This window comes from Pararge aegeria, chromosome 11 (genome assembly GCF_905163445.1).
Source record: "Pararge aegeria chromosome 11, ilParAegt1.1, whole genome shotgun sequence".
Lineage (NCBI taxonomy): Eukaryota > Metazoa > Arthropoda > Insecta > Lepidoptera > Nymphalidae > Pararge > Pararge aegeria.
This window is the reverse complement of record NC_053190.1, coordinates 18,462,150-18,479,247: the sequence shown is the minus strand read 5'-3', so window position 1 is coordinate 18,479,247 and position 17,098 is coordinate 18,462,150. Positions and strand designations below refer to the sequence as shown.

The 17,098-nt window shown below is 40.6% G+C and overlaps 2 protein-coding genes across 3 annotated transcripts in view; both read left to right on the top strand.

Annotated features, from left to right (window-relative positions):
• Positions 1-8,573, top strand: part of LOC120627237 (apoptosis-resistant E3 ubiquitin protein ligase 1) — a 57,496-nt gene extending 48,923 nt beyond the window's left edge. For both annotated transcript variants that reach the window (XM_039895128.1, XM_039895129.1), the window contains exons 10-17: positions 301-462; positions 1,147-1,324; positions 2,245-2,390; positions 3,101-3,244; positions 3,946-4,119; positions 4,987-5,139; positions 5,383-5,577; positions 7,797-8,573. In XM_039895128.1, the coding sequence (XP_039751062.1) occupies positions 301-462; positions 1,147-1,324; positions 2,245-2,390; positions 3,101-3,244; positions 3,946-4,119; positions 4,987-5,139; positions 5,383-5,577; positions 7,797-7,967 (1,323 nt within the window). In that variant the 3' untranslated portion in view covers positions 7,968-8,573. The remainder of the gene's footprint in view (positions 1-300; positions 463-1,146; positions 1,325-2,244; positions 2,391-3,100; positions 3,245-3,945; positions 4,120-4,986; positions 5,140-5,382; positions 5,578-7,796) is intronic.
• Positions 8,574-12,682: 4,109 nt separating this feature from the next.
• On the top strand, positions 12,683-16,888 carry LOC120627453. Its single transcript, XM_039895456.1, has 3 exons — positions 12,683-13,233; positions 13,329-13,570; positions 16,535-16,888. Exons 1-3 carry the CDS (start codon positions 13,209-13,211, stop codon positions 16,886-16,888), a joined length of 621 nt encoding a protein of 206 aa, XP_039751390.1. The 5' UTR covers positions 12,683-13,208.
• Positions 16,889-17,098: the final 210 nt, after the last annotated feature.

Here is a 17,098-nt window from a genome sequence, read left to right as displayed (position 1 = left end):
TATAATACTTAATGTAAACATCATATTAAGAAACTGGAAACAATATTTAATAATCGTTAAGTCATTTCGATCCGTTTATCAATTCCATCTTCGTTACGAGTTTCACAGTTTATAAATGTTACCAATATTTGATGGAGCACTGGCGTAAATGAGCGATAGTCTATACGGCACGGCATTGCCATATTGACCTCGGCCGTTCTGCCGAGCGCCTGTCCCTCTGTCCCGACTCCACGGCCGGCCGTCACGCGACTTGCCACACTCGTGGGCGTGCGTGGGCGCGACTGAGCGGGCGCGTTGCAGCTGTCGCTGAGCGCGCGCGCGGGCGCGGGGCCGGCGGGCGAGCTGACGCTGGACGACGGCGTGCAGCCGCCCGTGACGCTGTGGAGCGCCGAGCGCGACCTGCTGGCCGCCACCTTCACGCAGCTGCTCATCGCCAACTGCGGCGGCGAGGACAGCTTCAAGGTCAGGGCATATCCGTACCCCGCCGGAGCTGCCGGCTTAAATGCAATACCGTCGAACTATTCCGATGGTATTCCACTTTCATTTCTAAAATACCTAGAATTTATTGAAGTGAAACTTCCTTATTTATTTATCTATTCATTTATAGTTGGAATGAGTCGCAAAGTAAATGTTCAACTATTTACAGATTATCACAGCATGCATTAAAATGTAAAAAGTCATTGGTGTAAATTATTTACAGTTTATTATTAGTCCGTTAATATAAAACTTTAAAAAAAAGTATTTAATCTTTAGCGACGTATGGAAGAAATTTTATAGCAATGTAATGTTTTTCTGTTACGCGCCATCTTCATTATTTACAAGTGAGATAAAATAGAGAGTCTTTTTTTGTTTTTTATTAATTTTTACATTTAATAGTTCCTATTTGTATTATAGATTGAGATGGTTACTGCCTGAGATAAACCAGAAATTGTTATTATGAAAAGATCATCAATCCGTAATAGGGCAACGTAGTGAATGTATGCTCTAAAACCCAGCCCCATGAGAGGCTCGTGCCTCGTGTATTTTAATATTAGTCGACATCAAGCGAGTCGCTGGAGTCCACTGGACACAAGCGGCCCAATAGTAGCTACTATTACATAAAACGTATTGGTAGGCTTCACACCCCTTGTCCACACTGTTCCGCAGAACAAGCAGGACTTCTTCTACAGCGAGGTGCGCAAGGCGCACTGGCGGCACCCGCACGAGAAGCTGGCGCTGCGCGTGGCGCGCTCCGAGCTCGTGCGCTCCAGCCTCAAGGCCACTAAGAGCTTCGCCATCGCCGACTGGTGCAAGAACTTCGACGTCTGCTTCCAGGGAGAACAAGGTCTCTCCCACAGCATTAGGAACATACAGAAACCGTGTACGCGACTGATATTGAAGCATCAAAAACCACTCCACTTTTGTAGCGTTTCTCGAACAGGCCGTTTGTCACTTCATTCTATTTCGCAGTTGACAGTAATTATTATACCCTAATGTTCTAATAGTTAACCATGAAATGGGGGAAATGGGAAGCGTGACGCTGATATCCACTGAAAACAAGCGGCTCAATACTGTGAATTTCGGAAATCTCTACAAAAATACCTTTGCCCAGCAGTGGACGTCAATCAGTTCAAGAAGAATACGACGGTGGACTTTATTCTATACTAATATCACAAAAATGAAATATTTTTGGGTGTTTGCTTGGTAACCAATTTACTCCGAAATCGATTTTAAACATTATTTTTTTACTAATGAAATGCTAAATAATCACGAAGAAACACTAGCCATTTTTAAAGATATTTGGCCAATATTTGATAGACAACCAATTATTCATCGTAAAGTCAACATCTCCTGAGGATGCTCCATTGCCGAAGATCTGTTTCGTGTGGAGTATAAGGATTGAAGTAATTATAAATTACACCACACAGATTCTCCTGCTTTTAGCAGAGTATAGCAAATTAAGCTTAATTTTCATAATATATTTGGCCAAATAAATTAAATAGTATAAATAGCAATACGCGATAGCTCATATTAAGCTTACTAATGCAAAAGTATGGATGGATGTTTGTCAATCCATCACGCCTCAACGACTGGACCGATCTGAACTTAAATCGGTACAGTGATATATTATACCTCGAAATTGCACATAAGCTACTTTCTGGAATTTGTTTGAAAAATTGTTATTAATGCGGATGAAGCCGCGGGCAGCAGCATAAAGAAAGGTAAACTCAAGCCAGTCTCTCACGTCAAGTTGCTCTCCGCCAGGTGTGGACTGGGGCGGCGTGCGGCGCGAGTGGTTCTCCCTTCTGTGCGCACAGCTGTTCGACGCCAAGGGCGGGCTGTTCGTGTCGTGCCACGACTCGCCCGCCGGCCTCGTGCACCCCAACCCCGACCGCCCGCCGCATTTCAAGGTCACTTGCGTTTTATACTCCTTCACTGTTATATAGGATGGAGACGTTTTTCTCCCCGGCGAAAGGTCAACCTTTTATCTTCAATTTCCGATTCTCCGAATCTTCGATCAACTCTCCGAGCATTGCGCTAATGGAAATAATATACGTGTAATACCTTCCCATGGTGGGAGGAGACCCGTAAATGGGAGTAAACTTCTCCTATTCCCTAGCAGATGGACAAGTTAATTTAATCCCTCCTCAGGGGATAGTATTTATGTCTCCTGCCTATACTAACCGTGCTGACCAAATCTTACCTGAACTTGACCACAACATCGCATTTTAGCTAAAGAAAAAGTATGCGTCTATTCTAATTTATTTATGTATTTGGCTGTAACAAAACATATAAAAAACTGTAACTATATTATAGAAGCACTTATAGGAAAACAACTTTTCACAACTTGCGAGTAAGGCAAATAAAAAAGATATTCCATTTGAGTTGAGAATTGCCGTCCTAAAGTGACCAAAAAAGAAGTCGCCAGGTCCGGACGTGATCCCTATTTGTCGCACTAGGTACAGAAGCTGCCTAGAAGACCGTCCACCTGGCAAAAATTCTGGCCACCAAATTTTTTTACTTTATTTGTTCTTTTACCTTCTGGATTTAGCACATGATAGCAAATTAAGCTTTATAACGGTATGTATAACTTTGGGACATGATACAATTCGGATTCCAGTTGAAACACTTCGAGTTCGCGGGCAAGATAGTGGGCAAATGCCTCTACGAGAGCGCCTTGGGGGGAGCGTACCGGCAGCTGGTGCGGGCGCGCCTCGCCAGGTCCTTCCTGGCGCAGATCATCGGCTTGCGGGTGCACTATAAGGTCGGTTCGGCAAGAGACGTGCGGTTGTATGGCTGTATGGATGTATCGATGATTAGTAAAGTTTTCACGCAAAAAATATTCGCGGATTTTGGAATGGAAATAGATTATTCGTTATACCCTGGATAAACACATAGGCTACTTTTTATCCTGGAAAAATCACAAACATTTGTAAAACATGTGTTTGTATTTCACGTCGATGTATAAAAGCAATGACAGTAGTTTGAGACATTAATGTTTTTATCGAAATTAGATTAACTGCGCCCCGTAGTGTTCCTATGAAAAGTTCCTCCGCTACGAATAGGCTGTACATATCAGGAAAAAAATAACGTGCACAGATTTATTCACCGCGGGATTTTTACATGTATTCCATTGCGACTTACTTCATGCGAGGATTACACCAAAGTCCACGAAACTTCCAAAAAACTGTTACACTTCAAAATAGAAGTAGAACTTTTTGTGATAGAGCTCGTCCGGGAAAGCACTATCGCTATGCTTATTTCTTCTGCCAAGCATCTGGTTTAGACTGGACACAGGGAAGCACTTTCTAGGTCGTGTTCCTTGATTGTCTTGCGAAGTGATGCTCTGTTTCACCCTATAATGAGGTGGCCCATCGGCTTATTACAATAGAAAAAAGGACAATATATGTATATAACAACACAATACACCAATTATAAAATACATCTTAAGTCCATTTCTTTTAGTATTTCGAGCAAGATGACCCTGAGCTGTACCTCTCCAAAATCAAATACATCTTAGAGACCGACCTGGACGCATCGGATTCAATACCAGAAATTTACTTCGCGGACGACGTTTACGACTCTTCCGGACGGCTTGTCGAGACGAAAGACCTGGTTCCTAATGGCTCTACGATAAGGGTGAATATGATATACGTATGAATATCTAATAATAAAATACAATTAAGGTTCTTACCGCAAAATTTTGGTATTTTCTGGACATGTTGCTTGATCAGGAAAACTTAAACAACCATACTTTGTGCCTTACGAATAAACGTCTAGGGTGTTTGGAGCTTATGATAAGTTATACAATGTTTTTTCTATCTGTCATTAAGTTCTAGACATTGGAAAGAAGAAGACAAAATATTACAATGTTTACGCTTTAAAACGTTTATTACTAAGGAGTTAAAATGTAAGGTGAATGAAGCAATCTCTCCCAGGGAACCAAAGGAACGTATTAAGAAAAAGCTTCAGTTTAAAGACTGATGATATGATACCTTGCTAAAACTTTCAAAGATCTTAACTGCCTTGACGAATCCACCGCTAATAGCATCTCATCGCGGGGCGGAATGTAATAAGAACATATGTACTAAGCTGTCGGAATAATGCCACAAGGTGTTCTCTCGGTTTATTGTAAAACAATTGTGTTTAGTTGTGTGAACAATTGCATTTATACCTTCCCACAACTTTTTCATTACATTTTCAAATGTATGCTGTAGTTGTTTTACATCCATATTGCTTTAAATCAGCTACGAAATGGTTTTAAATATTTTTTTGACGAGTTGCCTAGTCACTATGCTACTGCTGCCCGCGCCGTTCTTTTCGTGGAATCGTAATATGGCGTGCGTACGTTTGTTTGCGCGGTGACCCACGCCGGGCGCCGCTGCAGTGATTCGTTGCAACAACACAGTTTAGTACATTTGTTATTACTGACCTCTGCCCCGCGGCAAACTGGCGCCGTTGGCGGAGGCGCGGCGAGGCCGCGTAGCTCACGAAACGCGTCGGCAGGTGCGCAACGACAGCAAGCTGCAGTACCTGGACGCGCTGGCGCAGTGGCGCCTGGCCGCGCGCTGGCGCGCCGAGACCGACGCCTTCCTGCGCGGCCTCACGCTGCTCGTGCCCGACAACCTGCTCGCCATCTTCGACGAGAACGAGCTCGAGGTGAGCCACCCACCAACACTGATAGCTCTCATTGCCTGCGACGTCACGAGTGCGGCCATTGCATGCGAATAAACGCATAGAGCAGTACCAACCAATGAGTATGCAAACATCAGAAAATATCATGCATCTTTAGTTTTATTTTGCATATGCTGTGGTAAACGTTGTCATTTGTCATTTTGCTGCTGTATCCGGCTAGCAGTAGATATCACCAGAAGCTTGGTTTGGACGTGAGTGTGCCCGCAGCTGCTGATGTGCGGCACGGAGGAGGTGTGCGTGGCGGACTGGCGCGCGCACGCGCTGGTGTCGGGCGCGGGGCGCGACTGGGAGCGGCGGCTGGGCTGGCTGTGGGCCGCCGTGGCCAACCTCAGCGCGGAGGAGCGCGCGCGCCTGCTGCAGTTCACCACGGGCTGCTCGCAGCTGCCGCCCGGCGGCTTCCAGGTACGCCGAGCGCCGCCGCACGACCCGCGGGGCGATTACGTATCCCGCGACAGGCTTGCGACAGCCGCAAATCTTGCAATCACTGCAATATTTACGCCTGTCGCAAGCCTGTTGCGAGATACGTAATCACCCTTCTAATACTTCTTTTGGCGCGTTAGAGAAAATTATGAGTTTGAAATTTTACGATGCGCGCGCACACCGTCACGAAAAACCGACACCCTGAAGTTAGCTACAGTTGACATTGTTTTTCAAAAAAAGATTTGACAGTGAACACTTTTAATTGTCAAATCTGCGGGCTCGTTCCGGTGTTTTTTTTTATGAATTGAATAAGGCGAAAGAAGAAGATGAGCAATTGACGGGAAATCATGAGATACGTAGTTGTTTTTTATTTTAATCTATTCTTTTCTCAAAGAATTTTAATCAGAGACTATGTTTTTGTACTGAGGAAATGGCTGTACGGTGCATTCGTACCTTACCTTTCCTTTTTCTGAAATGGGAAAGAATAAAAAAAAAATATGTTTTAGTTTTTTTTTTATTTGTTTTATTATTTTGTTAAAACCGGATGCGAGTAAGTATTTAATATTATAATAATAACCAAAAACTTGACTTATATTCTCTTCTCTCTTTATTAGAAATAATTTATTTTATTTCTTCGCAATCGAAATTGAAACTCGATCTTGAACTCTTGGTATAAGGGGCAACGCTCTTAGTCTTATAAAATGCTATCTTAGTAACAGGAGTCAAATAACTCAAATTGATAGAATATGCGGAAAAAGAAAAATTGAAAAAAGATACTTATCGCAACCTAAACAGGTCACACATGGAGTTCCTCAAGGCAGTGTATTAGTACCACTTCTTTTCCTTATTTACATAGATGATATGCCGAAATCGACGAATATTCCCATGGTCCTCTTCGCTGATGACTGTACAGTAATATATACTCAAAAAAATTTAAATGATCATGAAAATACAATAAATGACAGTATAGTAAAAATAATTCAATGGCTGACATCAAACAATTTGACATTAAATCTGAATAAAACTAAACTAATGACATTCCAGAATATAAGAAGCAATAAACCTAAATATGACTTGAACATTAAATATATCGATAATAAAATTGACCATACGGAAGTAACAACTTTCTTGGGACTTCACATAGATGCAAACTTAACATGGAAACATCACATTGAATACGTATGCAAACGAGTAAACCAAGCATCATATTGCCTGCATATGCTATCCAAAAAAGTTAACCGTGACGTCTTAATGACTGTTTACCATGGTCACATTGCATCTATCATGAGATACGGCATAATATTTTGGGGCAACGGTACCAATAATAAAAATATATTTTTGGCCCAAAAAAGATGTGTGAGAATTATTTGTAAATTGTGCAAGCGAGATAGTTGTAAGCTATATTTTACAAAGCTTAACATATTAACATTTCCATCATTATATATTTATGAGGTAGTCTTATTTGTGGCCGCCAACAAAAACATGTTTATCGAATTTGAAAATAAACGTCATACAAATAGATTAAGATATCCCGCACATAAAACCGCTCTGTATAACAATAGTTTTTATATTATGGCGATAAAAATATTCAATAAATTACCTGACGAAATTAAGCCACTAATAAATGACATGAAATGTTTAAAAGATAAGTTATTTCAATATTTAAATAGACATTCTTTTTATACTATTGATGAATATTTAAAATGACATTTGTTAGTGATTATTAATTTATTTGTATTTCTTTGACATGTGCCCATATAAACTTAATTGTAATTTATTATTTTATTAATTGTATTGTGTTATTATAAACATTGTAGTTGCCAATATTTTAATTGTACCTAGTAGTAACAATTTAAAATTTTAAACACTACCCTGAAAATATTTTGCATGCCAATTTGGCGTGGTACAGTTAAGATCTGCATATATTTTTTTTCTTGTAACACCTATTTACCTGTATCAGCAAATAAATAAAATTGAATTGAATTGAACTCGGTCATTAAATCCACTTTATTGTTCACTTAAATACTAACTTTTAATCTGACACCCGGGTCAGATTAAAAGCTATACTCGGTATCGGACTATATATCGGACGTTATACTTCAAACAAATTTCCTCGCAATCGAAGTGAAAAGCAGAGTGTGTAACTTGGTTATAATGCCCATTTTATCCGAGATGATAATCGTTCCTTGGGTTCCCCGCAGGAGCTCAACCCGCGGTTCCAGATCACGGCGGCGCCCACGTTCGGCGCGCTGCCCACGGCGCACACGTGCTTCAACCAGCTGTGCCTGCCCGACTACGACTCGTACGAGCACCTCGTGCGCGCGCTGCTGTGGGCCATCAACGAGGGCGGCGAGGGCTTCGGCATGATATAGGCCGCCACTGACAACACACACACACGCACACGCACAGGAGCTGCAGGATCACTAGTTTCAACGAGACTCACAGTGTCGCGCGTGTCTTTGGGATTTTGCATTTTATATCTCAGTATTCAGTGGTCTGTTTACGATTTGATGATAAGAATAAATCATTTTGCTGCTGCTCCAATGAAGAGTTACGGCCCGATAGGTTCGTTAAATGGTGCCAGCAGCGTCTCGTGTGATTAAAAACCTTAAACTTGTGCTGTGCAATGCGAGGTACGGTGGTTTGTTCAGAATGAATTTGGCTTTACAGTACAGCTAAATAGAATGACTTACGCACAGCGACGGCGAGCAAGTTAATGCTTGTTACCGCGCTATTATAATAAAAACGTTGATGTAAAAGCTGGTGATTAGTTGTACAATGTTTTATTTCTATATGTGTATGCCGTCAATAATTTGAAATTTAAAAGAAATAGACAGAACATTGCATAACTATTCAACCACCTTACAACGCTTATTAGTAAGATGGTAAATGTCGTCGAAGAGAGCCTACTGAGCTGTATGGAAATACAGCTCAGTAGCTTAACTTATTCAGTGCAAACATATAATGATAGTGACGGCGTTGGGTGTACCCAGTAACAAACTGGTTAACATCCGGCCGCAACACATCGATATTCCGGCCAGGGTCAAGGTTTTGGTCGTGTGTTTCTGACACTCGATGATAACATTTGATTTTCCTGAACACTAGTGGGTCAATGTATTTCTGGTCATACTTGCTTGTGCAATCATATAACATGCGTACCCATATGTAGCCATACGCAATGCGTTCACAATCACTCTTTCATTTAGCTCGTTATCGAATCATTCCATCTTCTTACGGGTGTATCGAGAAAGTCACCAGTTACGAATACATTCCACATGATAGATAGTAAAATAGTGGGAGTTCCATTTCCGCTTTATGGATCTAATTCTCAGTATATCTCAGTTTCGAATAATTCCACGGCTAAACGGCTAGAGCTAACAAGAGTCCCGTTAGAGAATGCCTGACATATATCCCCCGCCTCATGACCCGAAAGATTCCTCGAAAGAGTTTGAATTTCTGACCCCAAAAACCCATAAGGGATCCGGGATTACTCCAGCTGTAACTGCCTGGGATTGAGCCTAAGCCTCCTCACTCTCTAACTGGGGCTTCTCCAAGGTCACACATGTGAACCAATTTATGGCTAGATATCACACGACTCGTCGACTTCATCTTTCGGTATTATTCAACGAATAGTTGTAGTTCATGTAGTCATGTAGTAACTGATGAAATGGTAGAATTAAATTCCGCCAATACAATATGATCTCCAGCTAGTCATTAGTTTGTCGAATCGACTCTAAACGTGATTTTATTTATTAATTTATGAATGAATGAAAAATGAATTTGTATATTTCTGACGACCTGATTGTAAAATTAGCGAATTTTCAAAATGATAGAATCTTATACCTAGACAATATAGTAAACTTTAACACGTTAGACTTAGTATAGACTATATACTATAGAGATTTTTCAGTGTAGAATTAAGAAAAAACAGCCTTTAATATTCGACTTTGCGTTACCCTACTAGATGGGTCTGGTTTCCAGCTCAGCCTAGCCAACTTTGCCCGGTCGATGAGGCTTTGTGTGGCCTTAACTGGACGTAGGCGAAGTTGCTTTAGCGTGGGCCTTTTCTTCCAGGACATTGATGATCATGAAAAGTACTATGCATGAGCAAAGCATTAAAATGCGTATAAAATATATATATATATATACTAGCCGACCCCAACGCCATATGTCGGGCTGATTTGTGAATCTAAACCATCTAGGGAGCCACCCAAACGCATACCGATAAATTCACAGGCATACCGGAAAGGTCCAGCCGTCTAGGAGGACATCAGTGACGTACACACGCACACAAGAAATATATATCTTGCGTAAACTATTTTTGTTTGCAAATACAGGTCATAGGAACCGTAATAAGAATCTGTTGTGGTCCTGAGGTGTAAGAGGCCCTCGCAAGAGGTCGTATAGTAACTTGTTGACACAAGCAAGCTCGAAAATGCTTCTACCGATTTGATATTTTTAGTTTTGTTATTCTTAATACAGATTAAGGAAAATTAGGAAACCACAAAGCCTAAGTATCTTAAAGTATAAATCGTAATTTTGTATGGGAGATGGGCCTCTTGGTGTATTTTCGATAGACGGCGTTCTTTACGCCATTAGTTGTAAAATAATAAATCCTGCCATATAAAATGTGTCCGTCGACAAATGGAATTGAATGTGTGACAATAATGGATCCCTGATAAGGGCTACGCCATCAGGCACCGCTTGCCTTGTAACCGTCACTCATAACTATAATTATTATTATCGTGGTTGCTGTGAGTGCAGGATAATATTATAAATATTAAGCTTAATTGGCTATAGAAATAACAGGGGAGGACTTCACACTAAAAAGTTGCTAAGTCTTAGCAAGTGTCAAGTGACAACCATTGCTAAGTCTTAATAATTGTCAAGTCTAAGACTATTGCTAAGACTTAGAAATTGTCAAGTCAAAATAATTGTTTAGACTTTACAATTGTTAATTGTAAAGTCAACATCCCCAGTGTTCGCTCCGGTGTTAGAGCAGTATTTGCGTAGACAGTACATTTTGGAGTGTAAAGATTGGAGAAATTATTCATGCGGAATATAGCAAATTAAGCCCAATGTTTATCGTATATCATAGAATTCCGCTAAGTAACGCCTGCTTCTAACCAATATTGGAAGGAAAATAACAAAGATGCGGCTCAGCAGGGGGACTCTAAACGCAAACTTTATATTTTTTATCTTAAGGACTATATTTCGAATGGAGGTCTAAAGCAATTCGGTCTTGTCAGCCAAACAAATGAGGCTTCAGGTTCCTCTGAATGCGCTATTTTTGATTTGTACTTAAATTCTAACGTCTACAAAACTATTTACTATACAAGCGCCGAACCCGATCGGGGATCTTATTGATGAGCGAGTTTATGATTTTAGCTTACTTTGTGCCGGTCACGCAAAAAAAGCTGTTGAGAAAGAATTCCGAATGGGTTGAAAACTAGTCGGACTTATTCCGACGCGAATTCACATGAGTTTAGAGTAATAAAATATATATTTTAACTTAGTGCACTGTGAATAATATTATACAAGCATAATAATATCATGGATTTTGTGAATCAGAGGCTGTAGGCATTTATTAAAATATAGCCATTTTACTGCGCCCCTTATGACAGTTAGAATTGTTATTAAGGATTTGTGTCAAACTCTAATCTGACTAGATCCAGGCATCAGTTGTTAAAAAGTCTTTGAAAATAGACTACTGCAAAATGTAAAGTTTTTACCAAAAAAGTGCCCAAACAATATTCCTTTTAATCAACAAATCCTAGATTCAGTACTTTAGTAGTAAAAAAACAATTTAGAAAAAAAAAAAACCCTAACGAAGCCTAATTTATATACTATATTACAATTCAAGTCCGGTCGTTAAATTATGTGTCCCTGACGTTTAGGGTTATACAATTAAAAAGTTTATAGACCAGAGACTTTACATTTAATTCCGGGGAAATAAAGGTTTTCTGCGGCAATTTTGAAACGTCAAAATAAACGCTATTGTTGAATAAAAAACAAAGCAGTATTTATTAAAAAGCCAACTGTTTAGTATTGTGTTGGCAAAGTTCAGAAACACGTTCTTCCAGCGGCCGGACTGTAGTTAATTACGCCTATGTAACGCTAAGCCCCAGTGAAACTAGCCTAGAATATATCAATCGCAAACATTAGTTAATAGAATAATATCGGTACTTAATTTATTATATCATATTAAGCTGCGTTCCTACGATCTTTTATTCAATAATATTTGTCTTTATGATGCAGCCTTAATTTTTATTTAAGTATTATTTTTTATATAATCTGTGATTTTCTCTAGGTATTAATGTACTCAGCCACAGTATGTATATTGTAAGCATGTATTTTATTTTTAACTCATACTTTTATAAATGGAGAAAATCGAATTTTAAAATGGTAGACCAACATGAAAATGTTTAAACGCATGCAAAAGCGAAAGACTCCACTGTGTCGCGTTGGCCGTTGGTTTAGTTGCGTCTTATATTCAATTAAGTCGAAAAAATTCATCGTGTAAAGGCGTTTCTGATTTAAGGGGGCTTTTATAGTTCTCTCGGAGTCTTGACATCAAAATGTTGCGTGAAAAAGGAAAAAACTTGCGTTTCTGTATGATATGACAATTAATTAAACTTGATTCCGAGTGCATATATCTAATCTAGTGCATCTATCTTGTACGTTTCAGAATGCAATTTGGCCAATATGGAACGCGTATAATGGCTGTAGTAGAAAATTTCATTGGTTATTAATTTAAAAAAAATACTAGTCATTGACATGGGAATATATAAAGTATATCTATTGTTGGAGAAATCGTCACAACACGTCATCGTGGAGGGGACAACGCGTAGTGGTGGTGTTAGAGACTATAAAAGGCGGTGCGCGCTTCATTCGAGAGAATCTTCGGGTACCGTCAACTAGTTTAAGGGGGACCCCTGTCCGTTTGGAAAGTCAACCTGCTCATTTTTGTTTTTGTTGTAAATTAGATTTATGAATTGAATTTCTCTAAATTAGTAATCTGTTGAGTGTTTTATTAGTTCTGTGTAAATTCTTGCTTCTATTAAACATATATGTGTGTGTAGTCATGATTTGTTTTTTTTTTATTAAAATTTTACCTCTGGTTCCTAAAATCAGTTGTGGGATTCGAAAATATCACGTGACCTAATTTGCTTTGCATTCCTGAAATACGTGCGGCAGTTTGACTATTCAAATTACTTTTTATCGTTGCGTTTGAAAATTGAATTTTAAATGTCCCTTATTACGTAAGTAGTGTGCTGTCTAAGTTATTAGATGGTAAAGTATACGTAGCTGAAACCCTGGTGAGTACTTCTTTTTTTATTTATTTGCTAACTACCTACAGCTGTTTTCAATATAATTGTGCGTGATTTTCAAATAGATTTGTGAATTCAAATTTAGCGTTACTTTTGGCCTATCTCGCTATTTTGCTATAATAGCCTACCTACCCGCATAAAAGTTTATTTGTATTGGGCCTAGTTCTTGCTTATATTTCGTAATTTACTGTTACCTACAGTAAAGAAAATGTCAAATCAAGGTCATGAAAGGAGAAGTCTCTCTAGATACCGCGCCTCGCTTTCCGGGCATGGTACCGCACCATGATTCTGGCCGTAGGCGTCGAAGGTAGAATTCTAGACTTACTTCAAAACTGCATAATTCCCCTAATAAAGAGTTAATCGAACAAATGCAACAACTTCAAAATCTTTTAATTGCATTAGAAGGGCAACGCCGCTCCACACCGCCGCGACTCCATGAACCGAACGCTGACTGTTTGCCTGCGCTGTCGCCACCACGGCTGCGACCTGTGACCGCGACTGTAGCTGAGCAACAGAGGTCGGTGGTGGAGGGTCGAGAGTCTGCTATGCAGTCTTCGCCAGGGCGTCCTGTGAGCGCAATGACGGACCGCGATGCCAGCGGAACCGATCGTATCATCGAGGCGATACGTTCAATCAATACGACGGTGAGATCCAACCAATCTTATTACATATCCAATTTCGATCCAAGCATCCACGATATAGACATCTGGTGCGAGGAAGTTGACCGTGCTAAGAGTACAAACTATTGGAACGATAACGAGTGTCTTTCTCGCATCGGCAACTGTCTTAAAGGGGATGCTAGGACTTGGCTCAATGAGTGAGTCACCAATGACCGTAGTTGGAGCAATTTTAAGAAAGAGTTTAAACCGTTGTGTCCTAGGACACCGGATATTGCAAATATTTTATACGAGGTCATGAGTTCTAACTCTGATAAATACCCAACATATGCAGACTATTCTCGTCGGTCCTTACTAAAGTTACGCATAGTTAGGGGGTTGAGTGACGAGCTAATTTCGGCAATAGTCATACGGGGCATCACCGATCCGCAAATTCGTGCTTCTGCTGCCAATGCAAAGTTAATGCCAAATGAGATAGTAGAATTCTTCTCTATTTACGTGAAATCTAATACATCATCTTTTAATAGGAAATCTGGCGATAGCATAAGTTATAATCGTCTTTCTAAATCAAATTACGATGCAAAAGTTCGAAAACGTAGGTTTGAGGAAGGCATATGTTTTTCATGTGGCCAACGTGGTCATACTCAGTCTCGTTGTTCAAAGAAGTCTAAAGCCATCTCTGTTAAAAGCAACAACGAGGAAAACAATAAGAATTCTGCTCAGAGTTTAAATAAATTCGAACCTTGCGCTTTTTGCCGAAAGCCAGGGCATAAAATTGAAACTTGTTTTGCAAAACTTAAATCTGATTCTCGTAACACAAATAACATTAACTTTTGCCAGGAAAACTGCTATGATAAAAATAAAGATGTAGTAGCAGTCATACAGGGAATTCCGGTTGATATTCTTATAGATAGCGGTTCAACTATACCTTTGATTTCTTCATCGTTGCTAAGACATTTCAAGTGTGCGCGTAGGCCAGCTTTTAGAGTTTTACGAGGTATAGGCGGTAATGAAATTGAGTCAACTTATTTTGTTACCTTGGCCATAGAGTTTAATGAGATTACTTCAGAGGTGGACCTACATGCCATATCCCCTGAACTTATGAATACCCCTATTATTGTCGGTACTGACGTATTTAATCGCGAAGGAGTTACTTATGTACGTACCCGTGAACAGCAATACCTTACTAGCAAGTCTCGTCTTACCTTTAACGTTATGTGTACTATGCCGACTACGCAGATTCCGATTAAGACGTCGTTAACTGATCAAAACTTTAGCAAGCTGCGAGACCTAATTAAGACATATTCAGACTTTTTTTTATCTCTGGGACGGCAACATCCACAGTTAACACTGGCAGCATGTCAATTAAATTAAATAGTGCTGTGCCGATTAATTACAGGCCCTACAGGCTTTCTCATCCAGAAATTTTAAAAGTTCGCGAGATAATTAAAGATCTTCTAGAAAAAAATATTATTCGGGACTCTGAATCGGAATATGCGAGTCCTATCCTATTAGTTAAAAAGAAGGATGGGTCTAACCGCATGTGTGTTGACTATCGTAAACTCAACGAAATTACAGTCAAGGATCGCTTTCCTTTACCATTGATCGATGATCATATTGATCGATTAGGTAGACATAAATTCTTCACCAGTCTCGATATGGCCACAGGATTCCACCAGATACCTATGGATAATGACTCAATACCACTCACAGGATTTGTTACACCCGAGGGGCACTATGAATATTTGAAAATGCCTTACGGTTTAGCAAATGCACCTGTTGTTTACCAGCGGATAATGTCGAAAACACTTCGCCCATACCTAGAGTCCGGTGAGGTCCTGGTGTATATCGATGACGTACTTATACTGAGCAATACAATACATGAGGGTCTGTTGATTCTTCGCAAGGTACTTCAAACTCTAACTGATTCTGGTTTTTCTATTAATCTAAAGAAATGCTCTTTTTTGTGTACTAAAATAGAATATTTGGGAAGGACTATCAGTCAGGGTCAGGTGCAGCCGAGCGAACAGAAGGTTCAAGCCTTAGTCGAGGCTCCCATCCCAAAGACCGTTAAGCAGGTTCGCCAATTTTTAGGGTTAGCTAGTTACTTCCGTCGATATATAGCTGGATTTGCTTGACTTACAAAAAAAGGCGTTCCTTTTGCATGGGGTAGTGATGGATTTGCTTGACTTACAAAAAAAGGCGTTCCTTTTGCATGGGGTAGTGAACAAGAAGCACGGCGAGATATTATCTCGCAACTTACAAGCGAGCCCGTCTTAGCCATTTACGATCCTGTTTAGCCTATCGAAGTCCATACGGACGCTAGTTCTATTGGTTATGGTGCAGTTTTTCTTCAGGTTCATGAAAAGGTGTATAAGCGAGCAGTCGCATACTTCAGTAAACGGACTCAAGGTGCTGAGCCAAGCAGGCACAAGCGACTGGCAAGCCCGACTCTGGCATGCGCGGGCATATACCATACGACATACCGTGTGGTCAAGGCGCTTCCCCACGGTCGCGTCGAGCTGCAAATGCTGGCAGGCTCGTGTGGAAAGGCGACCCGGGCTGCGGCAGAATTTATGGTGCCATGGCGAGGGGAATGGACTCCTGACACGTGTGCTGCCTTCTTCGAGGGGGAGCTTGTGTGTTATTTGTGTGTACAAGCTAACGTCGTGCCTCTGTTACACTGTGATGAAGACCGCATAGTACGCTAACGTCGTGCATATGCTATGTGGTTGATTCGGAAGTGGTATGCTAACGTCGCGCCTCTACCATTCGTGAGAGCCTCATGTTAAGCTAACGTCGTGCCTATGACATGTAGGTGAGCTGATGTAGGGAATAAGCTAACGTCGAGCCTATGTTCCTTGCTATACGAGATAGCTAACGTCGTGCTTCCTCTCTGGTATTTGTTTGTGATCAACCATGGATCGATCACGGGTCGATGTGTCCTTGGTAATCACGGAGGTCCCAATCCGAGATGCTTTATGTTCTCAGGTGCAGACGATGATGACAATATGGAGTCCACGCCTGAGCAAGCTGCCAGGAGCAACAATGTGCCTCGTGAACGTACTGCGGAGCCCGTGCCCTACTGCTCTGCGGGCATCCAGCAGCATGAGACAACGGAGCACGAGGACGTCCTCCAGTCAGGAGAGGCCGTGTTGGAGAAATCGTCACAACACGTCATCGTGGAGGGGACAACGCGTAGTGGTGGTGTTAGAGACTATAAAAGGCGGTGCGCGCTTCATTCGAGAGAATCTTCGGGTACCGTCAACTAGTTTAAGGGGGACCCCTGTCCGTTTGGAAAGTCAACCTGCTCATTTTTGTTTTTGTTGTAAATTAGATTTATGAATTGAATTTCTCTAAATTAGTAATCTGTTGAGTGTTTTATTAGTTCTGTGTAAATTCTTGCTTCTATTAAACATATATGTGTGTGTAGTCATGATTTGTTTTTTTTATATAAAAATTTTACCTCTGGTTCCTAAAACTATATATTGACTGAATTAGCGACCAATGAAAATACACACTGAAGTTTCTTCGGTCTATATACATCTGACTCTA

Coding starts and splice junctions, on each gene's coding strand:
- LOC120627453 (XM_039895456.1), top strand. CDS start 13,209: ATGATTCTGGCCGTAGGCGTCGAAG. Junction 13,234..13,328: donor TCTGGCCGTAGGCGTCGAAG/GTAGAATTCTAG, acceptor TAATTGCATTAG/AAGGGCAACGCCGCTCCACA. Junction 13,571..16,534: donor TACGTTCAATCAATACGACG/GTGAGATCCAAC, acceptor TTATGTTCTCAG/GTGCAGACGATGATGACAAT.